This window comes from Macrobrachium rosenbergii, chromosome 27, assembly GCF_040412425.1.
Source record: "Macrobrachium rosenbergii isolate ZJJX-2024 chromosome 27, ASM4041242v1, whole genome shotgun sequence".
NCBI lineage: Eukaryota > Metazoa > Arthropoda > Malacostraca > Decapoda > Palaemonidae > Macrobrachium > Macrobrachium rosenbergii.
This window is the reverse complement of record NC_089767.1, coordinates 17,255,963-17,282,134: the sequence shown is the minus strand read 5'-3', so window position 1 is coordinate 17,282,134 and position 26,172 is coordinate 17,255,963. Positions and strand designations below refer to the sequence as shown.

The following is a 26,172-nucleotide window of genomic DNA, read 5'->3' as shown; positions in this document are numbered from 1 at the left end:
GATTCTACGCTTTCGATAAATTAGTTCTAATAATTCTTCACATGACGATGAAACTTTCTTTATACTACTATTAGGTTGGAATTTTGGAATGCTGCATACCAGCATTGAAAATCTCAGTTGTGATATAGCTGTCAGTTAATTAAGGTCTCATTGAACATTATAAGTGAGCTTGTCTGGTATTTAATGTGTATTTTTCCAGGTCTATTTTCTTCTATCATTATTAAGGAAAGGTTGCATTTGACTGAACCTGCAAATACGTTGTGGCAAATTGATATTTATGCTAATGACTTGTCAAATTGTTTAAGATCATGTATTCGTTGTTGAAAACATTGATAAAAATGTACTTGAGGAGAAAGTTGAATCCGTCAGTAAACAAGTAAAAAACGCGGCGAAGTTTCTTCGGCGCAATCGAGTTTTCTGTACAGCGTATAATCAAGGCCACCGAAAATATGTCTTTCGGTGGCCTCGGTATAATGCTGTATGAGCCGCCTCTCATGAAACTTTAACCACGGCACGGTGGTGGCTTGTCCTATATCGTTGCCAGACGGACGATTATGGCTAACTTTAACCTTAAATAAAATAAAACTACTCAGGCTAGAGGATTGATGATCAACATACCAATTTGCAGCCATGTAGCCTCAGTAGTTTTTAAGACCTGAGGGCGGACAGTGAAAGTGCGGACGGAGAAACAAAGCCGGCACAATAGTTTTCTTTTACAGAAAACTAAAACGGCCCTTCTGAAACGCTAGAAACAGAATAATCTGTCAGTGATCACACTGCAACTTCAAATAGCGATGATAATTCGTTAATTGCCCTTAGGGGCTCACAGCTCATACGTCGTCCTGTCATTAATTATACCGGTTTGTAAACAAGAAACTCTTGTAATATAGTAATGTGCTTGTATTATTAGAAGATGGTAGGTTAGGTTAGTTTAGTTAGTTTCCTAGGATATAATAACGTTTATAAAACCTGGGTGAATGTGATTAATTGACATTTATGTTGATAACTTGTCAGAATGATTGACTACATCAGATGTTTGTCGTTAACAAATGATAGTTTTGTTTTCTGGTTTTTTTGTGTGTGTGTTTATTGCTGACATTCCGAGTATACTCTACCCTGTCGACTTCTGTAATTCTTTGTGCTCGGATATGAGCAGAATAAAGCCATGAATATGTAATGAGGTTTTTATTACATATGTTATTACTAGGGGCCAATGATCGATGGAACATAAATCCTATACAACAGGCTACTCAAATCATTTTAATAAATGTATGGAGCACAAGGAGGTGTCAACTAAAGACATAATGAAATGGGTATATGAAAAATTATGAGTTGCTGGTGTCTTCTTTCAGGGAAAAGTCATCTAGAAATAGTAGGGGCTATGGTATTTTATCAGATTTTATTAATCAAATGCTCTATATTATCTATTTTATATAGCTATGTGGCTAGTGGCGAGGGCATGAAATGTTTTGGTAGAATAATAAAATAAAAAGCCTTTGATTACCATTTTCTGTTGAAATTAACACGAGTCCATTGCCAGTATTCACGGACCGAATCACAACTTGGTAAAATCTAAATATTAACATCTCGTCCATTGTGTTGAAGACACTAACACATGAGTTTAACCATGATTATAATCATTTCACATAAAAGGATTCTGGCTTGCAGACCATTCACGTCCGACTAAATTATATAGACCAAAAATTTAGGTGCAAGTTGTCAGAATATGGCGATTCACTGCTTTGCTGTTTCATTTTTTATTTCCGAATGGATCTACTTTCATCAGTATTGGTATTTTTTAAATTTCTGTCGGGATTTTACTTTTAGAAGTACTATTATTTCATACATTATTTCATTCAGCATTCAAAATCGCAGGAAAGTAAAAGAATGACAATTAGATTGCCCGGTCCAGGTAACAAAAACATTTGTGGAATACGCCCTTATTCTTTGGATACCTAACCGTTAAGATTTATCAAGACTTTCTGCAAATTAAAATGTTGGAATGGGATGTAGAGTTTAGGCCAAAGACCAAGCACTGGGACCTATTAGGTCATTCAGCGCTGGAAAGAAAATTGAGAGTAGGTAGGTTTGAAAGGTGTAACAGGAGGAAAACCTCGCAATTGCACTATGAAATAATTGTCAGGAGAACGTGGATAGCAAGATGGAAGAAAGATAATATGCTCTGAGGTACAGTAAAAGGAATGAAAGGAGTTGTAGCTAGGGGCCGAAGGGACGCTGCGAAGAACCTTTAGTAATGCCTACAATGTACCCCGTGAGGTGCACTACCCACTACCTGGAAATTAAAATGTTGATCTACATATTGACTTGTAATCTTGATTATTGGTCAGTATCAATGTATATGAAAAATATTTCAAGCACACTAAGACGGCTAAGGTAACTGGTGCATGCCAAAAGTCTCAGTGTTATAATTAAAAGTTTGGACTTGTTAAACCTCCTCAATTGGATTTTATTAAAAATACATTAACTCGTTCAAAGTTGATATCGAAAACATATTTGACTTTAAAATTTTCAGTACATACTTAATATATTTTTATAAAAATAAAGAGATATGGCATCATTTTAGTCGCAGCTGCCAATCCTCAGTTTCACCGACACGTGGTCAGCGATTGATTGATTGATTTATAGATTTTAGGCATGCATGCCAAGCACTGGGGCAACTAAGGCTATTGAGTGCTGAAACGGAAATTGACAAGGAAAAGGTTTTAAAGGGGTAACAGGAGGAAAACCTCGCAGTTGCACAATGAATCAATTAATAGGTGAGGGTGGACAGTAAGATGGAAGAAAGAGAATATAAACGGAAGCACAGTCAAAGGAATGAAAGAGGTTGCAGCAAGGGACCGAAGGGACGCTGCAAAGAACCTTAAGTAATGCCTACATTGCACTGCATGAGGTGCACTGACGGCACTAGCCCACTACGGGTACGTGGTCAGCGAGGGCATTCAAAAGGTCAGCTCGATCAAAACAACAACGAGGGTGGTCCCCGGAAGTAGCCAGTGTCACTGGACAGTATGGATAGTCCAAGAGGAAACAGATGTCCCCACCGACAGCGTCTTCACTCTCAGACCAAAGAAAATACGGACCGAAGCCCGCTTGGTTTTCAACTAATAAAAGCACTCCTCCCTTCCAGTCGGAGTTCAAAAAGTCACGTATTATCTCTAGAATTACCAGGCATTGTTTATAACGTATTAAAATACTTCATTTTAGAGAAACAAGGGGCCTCGTAACCAGTGTCTTTTCTCATAAGTGATGAATGGTTTATTTAACCTACTGATGTTAACCCAAAGACTTGAACTCATCTACATCGGGGGTTATATGCAGCAAGGATAAAAATGTAGGCTATATCTTAACGATCTCGTGTTTTGACCGCATATGAAATATAGCATGACCGCGATGGCATATGGTTGCCATGTCTGTTTAACAAACGTGTAGAGTGGCTAGAATTAATTAATTCTTTTTGTATTACCTGTCTGATATACTATGACTGGGTCGTTGTATTTTACCTGGTCAGTGTGCATATAGGAAGCATTTAGGTACCTGCGATGCTCTTTTAGATTTGACGTGCCATTAGCAAGAGAACCTTGATAAGGGTTTTGAGTGCAGAGTAATTCAAATAGATTTTAGAGCTTCTTTCGATTTAGTAAATCACAAGGCACTTATGTATAAACTTCAGAATCTTGGATATGCTTTGGGATTACTTCAAGACTTCCTCACAGGTTAAGTAGCTGCGAGTTGCTGTTGATGGGATCTTTAACGAACCAAGACCTATTGTGTCTGGGGTTTCACAGGGTAGTGTTCTTGGTCCACTGTTATTCTTAGTGTATAGAAGTTATATGGTTGTTGGCCTAGAAAACAAGATTGTTTAGTTTGCCGATGATGCAACACTTGTGGATGTCGTAAAGTCTCCACTTAAGAGGAATGAGGCTGCCCTCAGCCTCAATCGGGGCATGGACATGATCACTGAACGGTGTAGTCGGTGAGGTATGAGGCTGAACTCCAGTAAAACGAAAACACTATTGATTAGTAGATCTCATACAGATTTTCCACCCCATCCTCCCCTTCAGATGGATGGAACTCTGCTGAATGAGTCTGAAGCTTTAACTATTCTAGGTGTAACTTTTGTCTTACATCTTTATTTTGAGAAACATCTAATGAGAGTTTCAACAAATGCTGCGCGAAAGTGGGTTATTGTTCTTAATGTCTCATATATATTTATAACAGTGATAAAATCAATCCAACCTGTTTTAGGTCATTTGACCTTCCTTTACTAGAATGCTGTTCTCCGGTATGGATGTCTGCTTCTGCCAGAGATTTATCTCTTTTTAGATAAAGTGGTTCGTGGTGGTAGGTTTCTGTTTCCTAATAGTAATACTTATGACTTGGACCATCGACGGATGGTCTCTTGTTTGTCAATTTTTCAAAAGTTATATATTAACAGAGATCTTTCACATTCACAATTGATCCCTGATGCCCTTTTCCTGCCGAGAGCGACAAGATTTGCTGGACAGCACCACCAATATGCAGTAAATGGGCCTCGCTGTCGAACTTCTCAGTTCCAAAGGTCCTTTATTCCTCCCTGAGGGCGTCGTGCAATTGGGAGTCTAGTATGACTCATCGCCGCCATCTCATCACCGGCAAACTCATCGCCTCAACGAACTTAGGCTAAAAATCGAAATTCACTAAAAGACACCTTTATTTAAAACGCAGTAAATAACAACAACAATAATTACCCAATTACCCACAAATGACCTAATTACCAAATCAACTATTTGTCAACTTAAACGATACCTTTAGTCATTAATAACCTTTCGATGCTGGCAACTTCAGTTTAAAATTATTCCAAAAAGCCCTTTACAATGGAGGGAGTTTTAAGCCAGCGAGTCAAAGAGAAGTTTTCACATAATGGATGTATGCTCATTTTTGGCCAATTTAGTAAAACAGACAGTGATCTGATGTTTTGGCGATGTGAACAATTCAGCACATGCAAAGCAAGAATCCACACAAGATTTGGAAACGTAGTGAAATTCATAAATACTCACACCCATGACTCTTCACCAGTAAGAGTAGAACTGGCAAAGACGATTACAAAAATTAAAACCCGAGCTGAGGAGACAATGGAAAACCCAAGTATAGTAATGAATGAAGTTTTGACTAATGTTTCCCAACGGTGCGAGTGCTGCTTCCTTGTCCGTGGGCTCTAAAGGAAACTACTCGACGGAAACGGAATGAAATGAGCGTCCCTCCGCCAGACACCAATTGACCATCAGTGAGCAATCCCTGATGAATATGCGACCTACGAAATAGGGCCAAACCAGAAAGAAGATTTTTTACCAAAAGACAGTGGTACCGGAGGAGACAGAATCTTGCTATTTGGAAGGAGAAGCTGGGTGCAACATTTGGTTTCATCAGAAGTTTGATATGTAGATGGAACCTTCAAGATAGCTCCAAAGTTATCTTTTCAGGTGTATACTGAACTGGCTCAAAAAGTAGGTGTCATCCCAGTACTTTATACTCTTTTACCTAACAAACAGAAAGTTACATAGTCAAGGTTATTTAAAATAATGAAAGAAATTTAGCATTTCCTATCGTATAATTAAAAGGTTGCTTCTTTAACCCGAGTCAGATTCGGGTCTAAGTTCTTATAATAACGAAGGAAGTTTTCCGTTACAAGTAAGGATGACACTGGCCCTTGCATTGTACCTGTTGAACATATAGAATGCTATGTGGGTGCCTTAGCTAACGAATTATCTACAGAGCATATGCCAATTATGAATTGGCTCGAAGACAGTTATATAGTTCGGTTAAATATATTTTGTACTTACTAATAATCTTGCCAGTATTATAATAAATAAAAGTTTTTCATTTCCACTGAATTTTTCTTTTTCCACTGATTTTTTTCTTTTTTTCTTTGAATGTTTCTTTTTTTGTGCTCTTTCTATTTTGATTATTTTTTAGAAAGTTTCGATTTTTAGCGTTAGTCGAGGCGATGAGTTGGCCGGCAATGGGTTTACCGGCGATGAGTTGGGCGGCCGATGAGTTGGGCCGGCGATGAGTGGGCGGTGATGAGTTGTCCTATTTCGTGCGATTGAAACTTCAGAAGTTCAAGTAAAGATGCAATGCATTACTAAACTAATACAATTCTCCTTGTATTTTAATAATTTACTTACATTTTTACTTATTTATGCATTTATTTATTTGCTAATATATCTGTTTTTCTAATAACTAATCTCCTCTTTCTGTATTTCCCATTACCCTCTGTTATTTCTTTCGAATGAGCACCATATTCTTTGGAAGCTTGAATTTCAAGGCAATGGCCCCTGTGGGCTTGTTCCATGTGAATATTGTTCATCTTCTGAATATATATATATATATATATATATATATATATATATATATATATATATATATATATATATATATATATATATGTATATATATATATATATATATATATATATATATAAATATATATATACATATATATATATATGATTATCATTTCAGGCAAAATTCATCATAAAAAATAAGAAAATTTCTTATGATTTTGCTGACTCATGCAATTATGTGTTCATATATTCCTGTTCACACAAGCAAGAGACTTTTTGCGACATCGTTCAGTTAACCGAACACCGAAAGGCTGAATTTAACCTTGCTCAATTAACCGAACACCGAAAGGCTGAATTTAGCCTAGTTCAGTTAACCGAACACCGAAAGACTGAATTTAGCCTTGTTCAGTAAACCGAACACCGAAAGACTGAATTTAGCCTTGTTCAGTTAACCGAACACCGGAAGACTGAATTTAGCCTTGTTCAGTAAACCGAACACCGAAAGACTGAATTTAGCCTTGTTTAGTTAACTGAACACCGAAAGGCTGAATTTAGCCATGTTCAGTTAACCGAACACCAAAAGTCTGAATTTAGCCTTGTTCAGTTAACTGAACACCGAAAGACTGAATTTAGCCTTGTTCAGTTAACCGAACACCGAAAGGCTGAATTTAGTCTTAGAGTACGAGAGGCGGTGAACGAAAGGAATCATACGATAAAGTTATAGGAAATAACGAAGTAAAATTATCCTTTCCGGGTGTGACTGTGCATCTTGCCAAAATTGAATTAGGTGCAGGGGTAGTGCGGTTCCTTAGAGGAAAATGTATTTTCACTTGTTGTTCATCTGCTTTTTTATTTTATTTTCATTCAACTATTCTGATATATATATATATATATATATATATATATATATATATATATATATATATATATATATATATATATATATATATATATATATATATATTACAAGCTATATTTGTAGTCAGAAGCACGCGGATCACAATGGGGATAAGATTATTCATCTTCGAATGAGCAGGAAAGAATGAGCCCTCGGGATAATCTATATTGCTCCTAACAGGAAAATATGATTGTAAATTTCGCCTTTGCTTCGTGGCAACAAGACCCCATGCCCTTCTATTCTGCAGTGCTTGAGGAAGCTCTGGACGACGCACATAAAAGAGATTGAGAGGAACGCCTCTTTGATCAGGAGAAGAATTTGAGTGATTTGCAAGGAAAAGAATTCATTTGATTCCCATTAGAGAATGTTGACCAAAAAGCGGTTCCTGTTAAAGGCTGTTGCCATTGTTACGATTACATTCATCTCATATGTTAACGTTTGTTATGATCTGGAAAAGGAGTTTCTGAGGAATTACGTCTCAGAGACTGAGAACCGATCTAGCGTCAGCCAGACAACAAACGCAGTGGTGATAAAGACATTCGGAGGAGATCGGAAGCACAGACATTGTAAAGCTCTCTTTAGCATCGGTAGTCCAGCACCTAAAGAGAAGATTGAATATATTTATTCGGAAAAGATTCTTCCCGACGAAACGGTTGGAAATGTATTACAAAGAAAGGAAGGCACACAAGGAAAGGAAGAAGTGAAAGGCATTGACCGCAAGGTCAATGAAGTTTTAACAACTATTCGAAAGTTGAAATATTCAGAGCCGGAAAATCTGTTTGGTGAGAACTACCAGCCTCTGGCTGAACTGTTACCCCGCGTTGCTGAATACGATTCATCCTCCGAGAATCAACGCGATTCGAAGGAAGAGCAAAATCATTCCAGAGACGAACCTGCACACAAAACTAATCAAAGGACGAAATATGTTAAACAGAGAACCTCTTCCAGAATCGTCGAAGGGATTCTTCCTTTCGTTCCCTGTTCCATCAGAGACTATGAGGACAAACGCCAGGTCTTCACTTGCTTCCAAAAACGGCTCGACGTCAAAGGTAATCTCTCCATTCACTTTTTAGGGGACTCGAAAGTAAGAAATCTTCTACATCGGTTCTTGGATCAAACCAACGACATTTTTCATTTCGTCACTGTAGCGAAGGTGAGCTTAGATTAACTTGTTAATATGAATAAGATATTACTTTTTTCTGGTTAGGTTAACTCTTTCATACAAAATGTTCTTAACTGTCATTGCTTTATAAAAGCCTAAATCTTTATTTTTTTGGTTTTCTGTAAAATAAAATTGTTGTGCCGGCTTTGTCTCTCCGTCCGCACTCTTCTGTCCTCACTTTTTCTGTCCGCCCTCAGATCTTCAAAACTACTGAGGCTAAAGGGCTGCAAATTGGTATGTTGATCATCCACCCTCCAATCATCAAACATACCAAACTGCAGCCCCTCTAGCCTAAGTAGTTTTTATTTTCTTTAAAGTTAAAGTTAACCATAATCGTGCTTCTGGCAACGATATAGGATAGGCCACCACCGTGCCGTGGTTAAAGTTTCATGGGCCGCGGCTCATACAGCATTATACCGAGACCACCGGAAGATAGATCTATTGTTGGTGGTCTTGATTACACGCTTTACTGGCTGTACAGAAAACTTGATTGCGCCGAAGAAACTTCTGATATTTCCATACCTTGTTAGTGAGAGCTCTGAAGGTTAGCCTGTCTATTCTCTGGTTGTTGCCTGTAACTTATCATTGTCAAGTCCAATAATAATTATTATCATGCACAAAAAAATAATTACAAATTGTGGAATATCTCATAGCAGAAAATAAGGTTTCAGTGTTCATTGACTGTTAATTTTTATGATCAGAGTTTTTTTTTTTTACAGTAGTCTGAAGTTTAAAAAAATATCTTTTTTCGAATAACAACTGTTAATATATTTACTCTCCTTTTTTTTAAATTCAATACGGCTACCAAGATGCTGACAGAAATTATCTATCGCTTTCACTATGATAAACTGAACTGTTACGACAAATTCAAATCGCAGAGCAGAGCTATGTATATATAGGTATATATATGTGTTATACATTTATATATATATATATATTTATATATATATATATATATATATATATATATATATATATATATATATATATATATATATATATATATATATATATATATTTATATATATATATGCGTGTATATGCATAAATTATATATAAATGTCTGTATAAGTGTGTGTATGTATTATGTTATTATGTATGTATATGTATATGTGTGTGTCTACATGTGAATCAGTTCTGTTATCTCCAGAACAGGACACGCCTCTGGACTGAAGCTAGAAATGACCTGATGACTTTTAACAAATGGACAGATGCCGAAGTTGTTTCTCCAGCCTTGCCAAGCCTGCGGATAACATTCAGGTGAGTCTGATAGTTCCTTTTATTAATTGGAACTAAGTCTGAGTTATATAGTAGTGATTACAATGTTATGGTGTTTATCACAACATAGAGTAATGGAATTCGGGTACATAAATGTTCTTCATCATTCCATCAGTAAGAACTGATGTAATTTTTTCCTATGCTTCATTTAAATTACCTGAAGTCAGTTAAGAGCCTCAGTTCATTAAGATTACATGCACACCATAAGTTTACCTTGCTTCGCCGAGAAAGCTCATGGCTATAATCATTTTTGGACAAGTCAGATCACTTGAAATCAACCTATTTATTAGAGTCTCCACGAAGACTTAAAAGTATTGCTTACTTATGTCAAAACAAGTAGATTTATACTTTTGCTCTTTTTCTTTAAAAAACTAAAGAAAAACCTGAGAGTTTTCGTTGCCCACTCAATGTTTGGAGAGAGGTTCAGGGATATACCTGTCTAGTGCATTATAGAGAGGAAATAACAACATTTTATCAGTCCTCATCTTTTGGGACATTCCTAAACAAGTAAAAAATGCGCCGAAGTTTCTTCGGCGCAATCGAGTTTTCTTTACAGCGTATAATCAAGGCCACCGAAAATAGACCTATCTTTCGGTGGTCTCGGTGTAATGCTGTATGAGCTGCTGCCCATGATACTTTAACCACGGCCCGGTGGTGGCTTGTTCTATATCGTTGCCATACGCACAATTATGGCTAACTTTAACCTTAAATAAAATAAAAAATAATGAGGCTCGAGGGCTGCAATTTGGTATATTTGATGATTGGAGGGTGGATGATCAACATACCAATTTGCAGCCCTCTAGCCTCAGTGGTTTTTAAGATCTGAGGGCGGACAGAAAAAAAGTGCGGACGGACAGACAATTAAAAAGGTGGAATTGCCAAGTGTGTCAGTGAGAGAGGACTGGCTCTGCCCTTTTTGTTAACCATTTATTTTGACTTGGGGTATCATACGGTTGTTGCCTCAAGAAGAGAATTAAAATGAGACCTATACATAAAAATGAGAAGTTTGAAATATGCCAAATGTAATTGTCATTGGCGATATGGCTTATATATTTCTCTCTCTCTCTCTCTCTCTCTCTCTCTCTCTCTCTCTCTCTCTCTCTCTCTCTCTCTCTTTAGTAACTTTGTCTTGAACTTTTCAATTTTATTTTGAAGGTTCGTTTCTCTCATTTATAAGCTAGGAAACTTCAATTTGGTGCGTCGCTTGTATGGACATTTTCGGAAAATGGAAGCATGTGATGAATCTAATTAATACATTGCTGCTATTATTAACATTACAACATTCCTAGTTAATATATATCAAACTTGCTTTTAAAACCAGAAATTGGTGATGAATCCAGTAAAGATAATATATCGTTCCCACAGAGTACTTCTGTTTCATTTCCATTATCATTTGAAATTTTTTTTTATATATTATATATTTATTTTTTATATATTTATATACTTTTAATATATTTATTTTATTATATAAATAATCAAATAAATATATTATTTTACAGTTTTCGCAAGTTTAGGGATATGCCGGTCCTGCTGAAAGACCTTTCCGAAATTCAGCAGCTGAAGAAGTGGGCCAATTTAGAGGAGCAACCACCGGATCTATTGATCGTTGGTATGACGAATCGAATTACGATTTAAGCTAAGATTCCTGTAACTGCTGTTATTTGCTAAATTTTAGAAAATATAATTTAATACAAGCTTGTCAGGAAAGACAAGCTTTTTATTCATTAAGAAAACATTTGATGGTTAGCAATGAAGCAGTGGGTTAAAAGACTTCATGGCGCCCAGTAAAGCAATAAACCAAAAGCCTTGATAGTTAGCAATAAAACGATAGCCTAAAAGATTTGGAGCTGGCAATAAAACAATAGATCAAAAGCCTTGACGGTTAGCAATAAAACAATAGCCTAAAAGACTTGGGGCTAGCAATAAAACAATAGACCAAAAGCCTTGATGGTTAGCAATAAATCGATAACCTAAAGGACTTTGGGTTTAGCAATAAAACAATAGATCAAAAACCTTGATAGTTAGCAATAAAACGATAGACTAAAAGATTTGGGGCTAGCAATAAAACAATAGACCAAAAGCCTTGATGGTTAGCAATAAAGCAATAGCCTAGAAGGCTTGGTACTAGCAATAAAACAATAGACCGAAAGCCTTGATGGTTAGCAATAAATCGATAGCCTAAAAGACTTTGGGGCTAGCAAGAGAACAATAAACCAAAAGCCTTGATAGTTAGCAATAAAACGATAGCCTAAAAGATTTGGAGCTGGCAATAAAACAATAGATCAAAAGCCTTGATGGTTAGCAGTAAAACAATAGCCTAAAAGACTTGGGGCTAGCAATAAAACAAATGGCCAAAAGCCTTGATGGTTAGCAATAAATGGATAGACTAAAAGACTTGGGGCTAGCAATAAAACAATAGACCAAAAGACTCGGTGGCTAGCATTAAAACAACGTACCAAAAGTATTGATGATTATCTCTAAAACAATAGACCAAAAGATTTGGTGGCTAGAAATAAGACAATAGACCAAAAGAGTTGGTGGTTAGCAATAAAACAGCATACCAAATGACTTGATCTGTCAGTGAAACAATAGACTAAAAGACTTGATGACTAGCATCAAAACAATGGACTCTGGAAGACTCTCTGTAGCAACTTAGTCTGAACAGCAGAATTCACAGACGACATCTAACCTCAAGAAATGTTCATTAGTCAACATTACATAAGGATATATAAATTCCCTCCTCAGGCTATACTTCCTGGGTCTTCACCTCGTATAACATCTTCGGAACGTTCCCACCGAGACACACCAACGATATTTTGGCGATTTTGCTGGAGCTGCACGCAAAAGTGGTGCCTCTCTTAGACAAGGTAAGGAGAAATTGTAAATTTCATAATATTAACGTAAATATTTTGTAGTGCTTGGGCCGCCTTAATTTCTTTACATCTTCGTTGTGAATGTTAGGAACTTACTATTGATTTGCATTCAGGCAGTGATATTTTTGTAGCATTTTTATACCGAGTTGATTAAGAGTTTATAATTGAATTGGGCTTAGCCAAGATGTTAATCTTGTTTCTTCGTACTTTTTCGCAGTGACGGTATAAAAATGAAATTGGTTGTAAATTTTATTCTTTTAGACCTAACTTGTCGATACGAATTTCGATTATACTACTGCTGTCATAAAAATAACAAAATTTTTAACATAGCTACCAAAAAAATGTTCATTCCAGTAATTACTGAACTTTGTCGTCACTACGATGAAGTTCGTTTTTCCCAACACTTCTATTAAACCTTCTTGTTTTTATCATAACATTTTTTGTGCCCAATTTTCACCAGAGCCATATGTCAAATATAACACACAAGCAACTTAGAGACTTAAAATCCCCAAAAATATAGATATTATTCATTAATCATCAACTGTACAATGTTTATATTTGACTTTCTTTTCCTACCTCATTGTCTCTCCCTGGTCCGTTATCTTCTTTACTTCTTTCAGATATCTAAAAGGACGAGGGTGCTGGTTTTGTCCCAGAGCCGACAGAGACCAAATGCAGAAAAGCTTTTTCCCAATGTTCGTGGTTCCACGGCCGATTTCAATATAGACGGGAGCGAAAGCATATTTTTGTATATTTTGCGACACTATCACGACCACGGTTTCAAGTCCTTATTTGAATCTCGCCTGGCTAAAGCACAAGAATTATTGCGAATCTCTCTCCACAACACTGAAGATGTTTTTGGGAATTCCAGCTCTGCCCACGCGGAAGTACCTGATGTTGGGAACCCTTCCCAAGGAACAAAAGAGGCCGAAAATGAGTCATCTTCCTCGGAGTCATTATCAAAACAACCGAATACTGAGCCTCCAAAGTCTGAAAAGGAAAACTTTTCTGTCAGACCTCTTGAGATAAGTCAGCAGATTTCAAGAACTTTGGCTCTCGAAGCCTCTGCACTTCTTGATCATACAAGTCCTGCAACAGATTTAGCCGCACATCTTGATCATATATCCCTTCATACAGAAAATTTAGCCACACATCTTGATCATGTAACCCCTCCAACAGAAGATTTAGCAACATTTCATGATCCTACATACCCTCCAACAGAAGATTTAGCCACACATCTTGATCTTACAACCGCTCCAACAGAAGGTTTAGCCACATTTACTGATCTTACAACCTTTCCACCAGAAGATTTGGCCACATTTCCTGATCTTACAACCCTTCCACCAGAAGTTTTAGCCCCATTTCTTGATCTTACAACCCCTTCAACAGAAGATTTAGCCAAACATCTTGATCATGTAACCCCTCCGACAGAAGATTTAGCCACATTTCCTGATCTTACAACCCCTCCAGCAGAAGATTTAGCCACATTTGCTGAACAAGTAATCCCTCCAACTGAATATTTAGGCCCATTCCATGATTATCTAATCCCCTCAACAGAGGATTGGGGACTTTGGTGGTGGGATTCCATGCTTCCGCTGAACTTGGCTGAAATTCAGGAATGCCAAGAAATGTTTGAGAGAGGGTTGTCTGAGCACCCTCTCTATCGAAATTCATCTCTTCTATGTACTGACAATGTGCATGCCGGTGACGTCACTTACAGTGACTTAGTTACAATGATGCTTAACCTCTTATGCAATACTGTGCTTGAAGCAGGCGGCGACTATTGTTGTTCATGATTAATGTATTTCATTGTTTTTTATAATGGCTGGAGTTACTTTTATTTAAAGTTACATCAGGTTTTATCATAATTTACGAAGTTAGTAATGACAAGTTTATTGTAGTTGCCCAGTCTAAACAAAATGAAACGAACCATATCCTGCACATTGAATTTTGCAAACAATGTTTTTACCATATCAATAATTTTTTCTATCTATATTCTTACGGAATTGTTAGCCTATATGTGAAGAAAATAAAATTTACATTGCATAAGTTCCAAATTTATTGCAGAGATTTAAAACATGGTATTTCGTAAAAAAAAAAAAAAAAAAAAACTAAAAATCAGCATTTTCTAAACAGTTACGGACCGACAACAAAACTAAAGGCCATACTCTGAGGATGAAAGTGACCTGGATTGACCTTTTCTTTAGTGACTGATCAGAGAGGATTTAACATTATAAGGGGGTACCTTGTGTCCAAAATGTTTTGACCTGTTATTATCCTCTGTGGTATTTCCTGGTTTTGTTTTTCTCATCATCAGGGGAGTTTAGAGTTAAAACTTCTTTTGAAAACGATAAATAATTATCACTCACATGAGGATATGTAAGCAAAAATTAAATCATATTTGAAAATCAAGTATTTCCAATTAACTCTCTCTCTCTCTCTCTCTCTCTCTCTCTCTCTCTCTCTCTCTCTCTCTCTCTCTCTCTCTACCCTTTAAGAATTACTATTTGAAGTCTTGTAAATTCATAATTTTTTAATTAGTTTTTTTCTACCTTATTTGCAAAATTTGCGAATCTTGTTAGATTTACTTCAATTATTAAAGTTTTAATTTTGCTTTATTATGTTTCACGTATTCCCAAGGTTGTCACAATCAAGGTCTAGAGAGAATACAAGCTCTTCTCACGGCTGACCTAAAATTGGGATCTAAAAAGTGCACAGGTAGAGGCCGTGACGTCACGCTGTCGCCTCACGATCCTTGGTGATTTCTGACTACTCGGCCTGTTTGCAAACAAACACAGTGTGTAGACCTTGCATCCGCATATTTGATATCTATACTGTCCGTAACAGGGGCTTTTTATTTTTCTCTTTTTTACTGCAGTTGTGATCATTTAAGCTATATGCCCAACTCTTGTACTGCAGGTGCTTTGAAAATAGCGGAAGATTAAGGATTTCCTCTGGACGACGCCACAAGGATGAACGAAAAGATCCTATTAACGCTGAGACTGCACGAACATGCAACATACACTTTGCAGCCGATGTCTACGACCGGATTATGATAAGGTAAGAATTTAATTAGCCTTTTGTACCGAAAACTATAATTACTTTCCTGCGCAAATTCCCCTTCCGGCAAACGCGTGAGGAAAGCGTCGTCACATTGTCTTGATGTTCTCATATTCTGTTTAAAGCAATATTTTAATGACAACATTGTCCCCGATTATAGTGCGTTCATATATCCATTCACAGGTTTGAATGGTTTTACGAAGGGAAATGTAGGCTATATATTTGCATATGAAGCCTGGCATATTTCAAACATACATTTGCATGAAAATTTATGCATTTATTGCATGGACGTCCACCTTCCATTTGTAAGCACATAACAGAAAATGTTATGTCTAATGATCTGTGCATTCACGCACACGACTGTATTAAAATCCTTGATTACAGATAAATAAAAAGCAGGTATTTGTAATGCTTATTAAACAAGTGACTATCATGTATTCATTACAGCTACTATGGTCTTGTCATGTAACATTAATTATACACACGCGCACACACACACACACATATATACAGTATATATAATGTATGTATGCATTTATATCTGCGTGTTTAATTGTAGAAATCCATCATAAGTAACGAAGGTGTGATGAATTTTTATAACCGGCGCGTATCTGTTTAAACTTCAATTCACTCGAGGCAAGATGACGTCAGACTATATTACGGTTCGGCCAGACGACAGAAAACGGCCGCGCGCTCACGATTATATGGGTGACTCAAACAAACTAGCACACATGGCGCAATGGCCATATGTCCTATGTGTATTTACATTTATTGTGGTATTTATTGCGTATTATTTACTATACTAAATATTGTGCGTATCTTTGGTATATTATGCAATATTAATGCCTACAAATGATCATATTTACTTATTGTGTACTTATTTCTTATTTGTTATACCAAATCATATTTACTATGTATTATTTATTATGCATTTATTTCTTATTTATTATGCTAAATACTGTGCATTTATTTAGTATATTATATGATAAAAATGCATTCAAACAATCAGAATTTACTTATTGTGTATTTATGCCTTATTCATTATACTAATTCATGTTTATTTATTGTGTATTTATTTCTTATTTATTATGCTAAATACAGTGCATAACTAAAAATAAGAGAAAGGATGGTGTGTATGTCACAAAGACTATTATAAGCTGGCTTTTACGATGTAGCTAATAAATTGTTCTCAAACTATGTATCAGTGCCTACCATAGAAGGCAACCCATACTCACAAAGCCACGCACACACACACACCCACACACCAAATTAGGAAAAGGAAAAGTGTACACAGACAGAACGACCGACAAAATTTCTGACCCATGCACAATAAGGAATTCCCAATTTCGTAAACTCTCTATTTATATAACAACTCTTCTAAGGTTACTGGATGCCTTAATGGCCACTTCCATGTGAAAAAAATATACCTTAGTTTAACCAGACCACTGAGCTGATTAACAGCTCTCCTAGGGCTGGCCCGAAGGATCAGACTTATTTTACGTGGCTAAGAACCAACTGGTTACCTAGCAACGGGACCTACAGCTTATTGTGGAATCCGAACCACATTATGACGAGAAATGAATTTCTATCACCAGAAATAAATTCCTCTAATTCTTCATTGGCCGGACGGAGAGTCGAACGCTGGGCCAAGCATGCCAGCCGAGAGCTCTAGCCACCCCTCCAATGAAGAACTCACTTCCACGTGATTTAGCATCCTCCTTCGATGTTGCATGCACGAGGCTCTTCACAACAGTCATCAGCTCCTGACGATCCTCCTCCTTCCTGATGGTATGCCTAGAGTCAAGCAGCCACCGCCACACTTGCTGAAGGAGGTGAAAAATGCACAGAAACTGTTGAACTCCAGGCCAGGTTGCTGCCAGGGCAATTTCAGTCATGAAAGTCTTCGGTGACGTTCTCCCATAGAAAGCATTTTCACTGACTGCTCTTTTTACCCTATCAAAACCTGTTGTTGGAAAAAGGTGCATAAAGGGACAGTCAAAATTTAATCAGATATATCCAGGTATACTGTAATTACGGTATGTCTCGGTAGACAATTGAGGGGTGGGTAGAGCTCTCGGCTGGCACGCTGTTGGCTCAGTGTTCGACTCTCCGACCGGCCATTGAAGAATTAGAGGAATTTATTTCTGGTGATAGGAATTCATTTCTTGTCATAAAGTGGTTCGGATTCCACAATAAGCTGTAGGTCCCGCTGCTAGGTAACCAGTTGGTTCTTAGCCACGTAAAATAAGTCTAATCCTTCGGGCCAGCCCTAGGAGAGCTGTTAATCAGCTCAGTGGTCAGGTTAAACTAAGATATACTTAACTTTAACCTAGTAGACAAACTCAAGCTACACACAATGATGTCGGTTATTCTATTTTCCAGCCGATGACTCTCTCTCTCTCTCTCTCTCTCTCTCTCTCTCTCTCTCTCTCTCTCATTAGTGTTATTTAAAAGAATGCACTTGTACTAAAAGTGGCCCCAGCATAATAAATATGCAGCTGTGACTGCTACGATTAACTTGATTATGGTACATGTACCATGATGCAAGGCTGTGGTACAATTATGGTGTATATATACATCATAATTCGATGTCTGCGTACCATGTACCATGTTCACAACCCTTGGTCTAACACTACCTGCAAGATCAATATACAACCTCTCTCTCTCTCTCTCTCTCTCTCTCTCTCTCTCTCTCTCTCTCTCTCTTTAAGAGTCCCAACTTCTGCCAAACAGTAATCCACTAATTGCTTAGCAGCTCTCGGAGGTCCAGGAAGGTGCAGGCTTCCCAGAGGCGCCCCTGGGGCAATCTTCAAAGTGGGTCCTGCTGAACAGTAGTAGACCTTGGGCGTGAAGCGCGGTCTTCACTAAATAATAAACGTTTTGCTGTTTAGAATAAAACTTAAACTGCTTATTTCAGTCTTTTCATTCATGATTTTTTTCCACTGATATAATTTTGTTCTTATTGAACCTATGAGGAACTCTAGGTAAACAAATACTCTTCACGGTAGCGAACAGTAGACTTTTTTCTATGCGTTTTCATTTGTTTCTTTGTTTCATCTTCTGTGACCTTCTAAAGAGGCATCGACGATCAAATTAATTTAGTTTTTAAAGAGGAAATAGCCTTCGTGTCATGGTATCTCTGGAAACATCTTTTCTGAGAAATAAAATCTTCTAAGTACAGTTTGAATTGAATAGTTGAATGATCAATGAAAATGAAGTGCTTACTACTGAAAGGCTGCTTGTTTGTTACTGAAGCTATTTTGTTCTTCTGAATTTTATCATGCATTGAGCTTTCAATAAAATTGAGTCAGTATGTATTTGGCCTTACTATGTACCGTTATTGATGTAAATGTACCATAATACCAGGTCAAAGACTATCATTTGGCATGAATCATGGAATAATTTTGGCTAGCGGCCATGAAAATTATGCTACGCAGAGACAAGAGGTCAGGAATATTTCGTAAGAAAAATATTAAAGACAGAGAAACAGAATTTTATATAAAAAATCGATTCAGGATATGCATAGGGTGGTTGATTTAATTTGTTCTGAGCATTATCATGGAGCTTTCAATAAAAATGAGAGAATATATTGCGTCTTGATAAGTACCATAATTAATGTAAATGTACCATAATATTAGGTCAAATACCATCATTTAGTTGAATCATAGAATAACTTGGGATAGCGGCCTTGAAAACTATACTACGTGTAAGCAAAGAAGTCAGGAAATATTCTGAAGAAAAATATTAAAGACAGATAAGCAGAATTTTATATATAAAAAAGATCGATTCAGGATATGCACAGGGTGGATGATTTAATTGTTAAAAATTATCTTATTTTTTTAAGTTCAGTCAATTGTCAAATTTGCCAATGAATAAATATAAATATAAAAGAATAGTTCATCTTCGGTAACTCTATTTTTGCAAAACCGTCTCTTATGATTACTTACTATTATCCTTTGTTTTCTGTTCATGAAATTCTCTCTCTCTCTCTCTCTCTCTCTCTCTCTCTCTCTCTCTCTCTCTCTCTCTCTCTCTCTCTCTCAAGTACCAAAAACATCCAAATTTCTTTAACCATCCAAGCAAGATTTTTTTCACAATTGGAACTGAATGAAAGGTGTGTAGGGAGAGAGTGAGAGAGAGAGAGAGAGAGAGAGAGAGAGAGAGAGAGAGGCAAACAGACGGACAGACAGATAGAGACAGGCAGACAGACAGAAAGAGAGAGAGAAAGAGAGAATTTTCTAACCAACGTAAAGTAAAAATGCGAAAGCTGGCCTTATTTAAATCCTTGAAATAGCAATCCTTCGCTAATCCTTTAATCCTAGGACACTGGAGTTCAATAAATGGTCCTTCTCCCTACTGACCCCATCCGTTTTCTTTTGATAGCATGTATAAGTGACCTCCATTGTCTGAAACCTCACGGGCATGAGCAAAGCCAGCTTTATCTTACAGTAACTTGAAACTGTCATTCAGAAAGCAGATACTTTAAATTATACCCTGAGTGTGTTTTATTTTTCTTTGACCAATTTCCTATTCTGATTTCAATAATAAAGTGATTTTTTCTTCAATCTAGAAGTAACTTAGATGAAAACAAATACAAATAACAGAAAATCATTTTAAATACATGCTTTAATCTGGAAACACACGCGAGTTTTATTTTTGACTGCTTACAATAAAGTGAGTATTTCGCAAATCTAGAAGTAACTTAAGATGAAAACAGATACAAATAAAAACCAGTTTTTAAAGACATCGTTTAATCTGGAAGAACAAACGGGTTTTTTACTTGTAACTGCTTACACGTGCAGAGTATAATTCAACCATGAATTGTGAGAAAAGCTTTGTTCGAAATTGCCCTTGAGTAAGATCAATACATGAATGCAAAATCTCTCTCTCTCTCTCTCTCTCTCTCTCTCTCTCTCTCTCTCTCTGTAGATTGAAGGACATGTGCATGGATGTAAAGATGGAAATTTTTATTATCAATAAATGAATACCATAAACTTATTAATGTAGGCTCATTGAGGAATTTATCTACAAAACAGAACTACAAAAGTATTGGAAATTTTTGTATACTCATAAATTTTACTCAGGCGTTGATTAGAAACTGCTAGGTTTTCCCCTAATAACAAAGATGACTGTATTAAAGATTTTCCCTGTAATGAGACATCACACTATATTTTTTCTGGTATCACAAAGAGCTGAAATGTATAACCATTTATTTTGCGTCCGGACAGTGAAGAGAGAGAGAGAGGCTTCACACACGCACACATTCATACATACAGTGTATATATATATATATATATATATATATATATATATATATATATATATATATATATATATATATATATATATATATATATATATATATATATATATGACTTTTATCACATCACCGTGATTCATATACAATCAGAAGGCTTTACTCCTTTAATATCAATTCGCTCTACCTCGGAAATAATATATTTTCAAATATGTTACCGAAGGGGAATTTTTAGTTGATAATAATTCGAAAACCAACGAAGGACAGGAACTCAGGAATACAGGGACTCATTATCGCCACATATAATTCACTTTACTATACACGATCCAACGTAAATATTAATAGGCATATCGTAACCACGCGTTTGACGAGTGGTACTAAGGCAGCAGTGAGTGACGCTTTCTGACCTTGACAAAACGACTTCAGAGATTTGGGAGAGGAGCTGATAAGGTCTGCCACCTTTCCATGTAAACAATATTTTGAACGTCTCTTCTTCTTTTTCTTCTTCTTCTTCTTCTTCTTCTTCTTCTTCTTCTTCTTCTTTTAAACGTGCTTTTTCCCATTTTTTGTATGGGGTAAGCACGGTGCCCTCTTTAGGAGGACTTTGATTTGGCTTTGGGGTAGACCGTAGTCTCGATCGGCTGCCCTGCCTGACATCGCTTAGACCCCGGTAGCGTCTCTGAATACTTAAAATCCCAAATTCAACCAAATTTTTGCAGATGAGTGAAACAGCCTTGAATATTCTTTCATGTCTTAGATCATTTTTAACTATGCCTAATTGTTATATTTCCAGTAAGAGATTTTAGAAGGGCACCGTCGCTAATGAACCTGAATTGCTCGGAACAACTGTAGGAAACACCCGTTCAGAAAATATCTTAATTTTCCAAAACTGTTTTCAGTACAAATCTTTAATTAAGAAATAATTTACTATAAATTTTTCACAAGTGACAAACAAAGCTAATTTAGTCATCAGTTCATGGTTAACTTTTCTACAGTTCCCGAAGGATTAAAAAAAGATTGAAAGTAATAAACCTACAATGGTTCAGGGGTCGGTAATGCAAGCTACGAATTTTTGACGTATGCTAATTTCCAAGGTCTGTAGACAGACCTCGCTAATTCCTTCACCCTTATACTTCAACCGGGACTTTTCTTCGCAAACAACAGCGAAGTTTATCCCATGAAATATATGTGATGATCTTCCACAAAAAAATGGAACCTTTAAAAGCTTTTTGGAGACGTTGAATATCTCATAGTTGATTTGTGGCTCCCAGATCATGAAAGGAAGGGTAATTCGCAAAGAACAATGTTTGTTTACATCTTTGCAGATATTTTAAATGAGCGCGTATTCTTGAGGCAAAAAAAAAAAAACTCTGCGTATAGAACTACTTGTTATAAATTCACTAAACAGTTAACTGAATTTGATAAAAAACAAAAAAGCTTACCAAGTGCTTTAGCCGTAACTTAAAAAGCATAAATCTCAAAAGAAGGCAAGTATTTTACGTTTAACTTTCATATTAAAGGCTAATCCAAAGTCAAATCAAATTTTACTCTTGATGTGCAAACTGGACTTCGATGTTGGGCTTCTTCTTCCCTTTCTCTTCCCGGCGAAGGCTAAATGTTTGTTCATAAATTGAGCGATCATTTTCTTGACTCTTTCCACTGTTTCAATTGAATTGAATTGAATTGAATAGAATTTAGGCCAAATGCCAAGCACTGGTACCTATGAGGTCATTCAGCGCTGAAAAGGAAATTGACATTAAAAGGTTTGAAAGGTGTAACAGGAGGAAAACCTCAAAGCAGTTGCACTATGAATCAACTGTTAGGAGAGGTTGGAAAGTAAGATGGAAGAAAGAATATGAAAGGAAGTACAGTCAAAGGAACGAAAGGGGTTGCAGCTAGGGGCCGAAGGCACGCTGAAAGAACCTTAAGTAATGTCTACAGTGCACCGCATGAGGTACACTGACGGCACTGCCCTCCTACGGGGTTCCACTGTTTCAGTGTCCGACAGTGACCACTAAGAAAATATAAATCACCGGATATGTATCAGCAAAAACGACTTTGTTCTTCAAAATAACGTTCTGCAGTTAATCGATTATATATTCTAAGAATTAAGCAAAGACCATTTCGTATTGCAATTCATTTTTTCATTTATATTTTACATTTCCTTTAGCTTGTGTATTTATCCTTCATGTTATTCATACCAATTCTACACCCGGCGTTTAAGTTTACTAACTGGACTAAACACCTCCAAATATTTTTTTTTCTAAAATTATATAATGAGCGAAATACTAATTTGAGTGGTTCTTTCTAGTTACTTTATCATATATATCATATGTAATGTATACATATATATGCATATATGCATACATATATATACCTATGTATGTGTGTATGAATGCGATAATAGTCTCACATGAAAAAATAAAAGGATATATTAATACTTTCAGCTATTATTATAAAGTCAGCTTTAAGAACAGAGTTTACAAAATTTAAGGTAACATAACAGAAACAAGTTACACCACTAAATTGTGCAAAAAAAAAATTCTCCAAGCTAAACATAGCAGGTGTAATATGCAATTACTAAAATCACACTTCAAAATTAGCAGTTTGTAACATGTTCCACAGCTTGTTTTACTTGCGAATCTTTAAGAATCAAACTATTCAGTTATTTGTCTGTTTCAGTGTTAAAAAGACCAACATCGTTCAAGTTCATGTTTCTACAACAATTAAACAGGCATCCTTTAACCAATAATCTGTCTAGTACTGATGAATTTTTAATAACTATTACTGCCAAACATGGGAACCATCGTAGAAGTACAGTGTGTGTGTGTGTGTGTGTGTGTGTGTGTGTGTGTGTGTGTGTGTGTGTGTGTGTGTGTGTTAGCTGAGTGAATCGTACAAGTTATGCATATTTCTTGGCGTGTCTTATAAGATGCATATTTCTTGGCGTGTCTTATAAGATTTACTAAGACACATTGTTTAAAACTATTTCATACAATCGTCAACAATTAAATAACATTATGGGGTGCCATATCAAATGACTTTCACTGCACCAGAATGAAAGAAAAATAGCGTTTAATGCTACAGCAACAAATTCTGAGGCACAAGAAAATACAATGTATTAACTATTTCGATATGTTCTGTTCATGACGTATGTATATCAGTGACCAGCTAGTTAGCAAATTTCTTGATTTACTTGTCAGCAGTCAAAGGCACTTTGGGTTCGGGTAAAAGGATTTTCTCAAACGACCAGCTGTGCTATAGAATTTTCAGAATGGAATTCATACATGGTAACTGCTTTCAAATCATACATTTTTCAAATCATACATTTTAAACTTTTTAACCTGTGAATTCAAGTTACTGTGTAGACTCTCAAACATTTTTTAAATCATACGTTTTTCAACTTATTTTTAATCTGTGAATTCAAGTTACTGTGTAGATTTTCTATGATTTCTTTCAAAAGAGTCCTCTTAACTGTTGAGGTAATTCAAAAAGCTGATTTCTTTCAAAAGAGTCCTCTTAACTGTTGAGGTAATTCAAAAAGCTGTCATTGGCTGACAACAACCCGTTGTTGAGAGAGGAATAATTTTCGTTTTGTGAATCTTAAAGTTTTTTGTTTACTGGTTCCTCGATGCACTTCGCAAATTTACTTTTCTTTAAAAATCACCTTTCATAAATGCACTTATTCGTGATACCTTGAATTAAATCAGTAGAAAAAAAAAGTCTTTTGTTACTTTAAATCAACAGAAAAAATTAATTTTAATTTCGAAATATAGGAACAGAAGAAAGCGAATCCAGTCTTTGTTACTTTTATTAAAATAGTCGATCCAAAATAAAAGCCTCCATCGCAGTTTACTCCAAAATATATTTAAAAAATTAATGAGTTTTACAAGGAAACTGCTCTTAGTCGTGATAAAGGAAAAATATGTATATACAAGTGGTTGCCCTTCCGATAAAAATACTCGTCACTTTTCTGTTTCCATATAAACACCCGCTATACTTTACAAATCTTGAGAGGGGATTTCACCACTTGTAGACATTATCAAGTCCTTTGGAAATATAAACTGTAATCGACGTGTGTGCCTCCACTGAGCATCGGACAAAACTGTTCTATCGCCGTTTTCGCGTCTGTTTGTATCCGTCTGTTAAGCCGCCAGCCTTCACCTTTGCATGACACGACGGAAAATGTCCTGGTATTGGTTTTCCCCTTCAGCTTGTCCCGCCAGATGTAAAAGACCTGGACGGTAACGAAATTGCAGGTGTATTCCGCGAAATTGCTCTGGCTGGTGTTGAGCAGGACCCGGCTGGTGTTGAGCAGGGCCCGCCTGGTGTTGAGCAGGGCCCGCCTGGTGTTGAGCAGGGCCCGGCTGGTGTCGAGCAGGGCCCGTCTGGTGTCGAGCAGGGCCCGGCTGGTGTCGAGCAGGGCCCGGCTGGTGTCGAGCAGGGCCCGGCTGGTGTCGAGCAGGGCCCGGCTGGTGTCGAGCAGGGCCCGGCTGGTGTCGAGCAGGGCCCGGCTGGTGTCGAGCAGGACCCTGTTGGCGTCGTGGTCGATGCGCGGGGCGCTGGAACTTTCGCTCGAGGATATCCTCGACGGTACACGCCCCACACGGCCTATCAGTGTCGTCGTCACTCGGGTAGTTCTCCTCGCCGTCGCTGTCCATGTCCCGCCGCGTCCTGGGAACCAGCCTGCAGGAGACCATGTGTCCGCGGAATTTGCTCTTCATGTAGTAGTAGTAACACCTGATTGTATCGTAAATAATCCACCTCTCCGTCTTCGTGAAGTCTAGGTCGAACATGGTCTTGAACTCTGGTTCTCTAAATTCCCTTATCAAGCCCGGGATCGGGAAATCGAAGGGTTCGAAGGATTGTCCTGAATTCGGCATTTCTGAAACGTAGGCTTCCTGCTGAGGATGAAATGACAATCTATATCTCTCGAATATTTCCGCTCAGTTTCTTACTGACTTCACGCGCTGAGGACACTTAACACTGTTCTGTTTGTGCCGATCGGGTCTTCTGGAAGGAACATCACGCCAGCTATCGATCACGGGTTTTCCTGTCTTTTAGATCAACTATGGAACACGGCTGTTGGAGATGGTCAAATCACCAGACTGTTATTAGGCTGCAGTTATGGAATGACCTGGCAAGTAACACTCGTACTGGGTATTTATGTTCATTTCCGCTGGTATCTTCCCAGATACTAGTTTCCAGTAGGATTCTTGTCTTTAATAAAGTAATTACTCAGATATTAGAGCCCGTTGTTTCGTGGGGTTTAGGGGACGGTGGAGTGGCGTGTATTTTCA

At 37.0% G+C, this 26,172-nt stretch overlaps 1 protein-coding gene across 1 annotated transcript; it reads left to right on the top strand.

Moving 5' to 3' along the window:
* Window positions 1–7,606: 7,606 nt before the first annotated feature.
* Window positions 7,607–15,097, top strand: LOC136853290 (uncharacterized). Its single transcript, XM_067128652.1, has 5 exons — window positions 7,607–8,395; window positions 9,555–9,664; window positions 11,182–11,291; window positions 12,428–12,549; window positions 13,176–15,097. Exons 1-5 carry the CDS (start codon window positions 7,607–7,609, stop codon window positions 14,349–14,351), a joined length of 2,307 nt encoding a protein of 768 aa, XP_066984753.1. The 3' UTR covers window positions 14,352–15,097.
* The last annotated feature ends 11,075 nt before the right edge of the window (window positions 15,098–26,172 follow it).

Bases quoted from the DNA above. Each gene is read 5' to 3' on its own strand.
- LOC136853290 (XM_067128652.1), top strand. From the start codon at position 7,607: ATGTTGACCAAAAAGCGGTTCCTGTTAAAGGCTGTTGCCATTGTTACG. The intron at 8,396-9,554 runs GTGAGCTTAGAT...TGTTATCTCCAG, and splicing joins ATTTCGTCACTGTAGCGAAG to AACAGGACACGCCTCTGGAC. The intron at 11,292-12,427 runs GTATGACGAATC...TTCCCTCCTCAG, and splicing joins ACCGGATCTATTGATCGTTG to GCTATACTTCCTGGGTCTTC.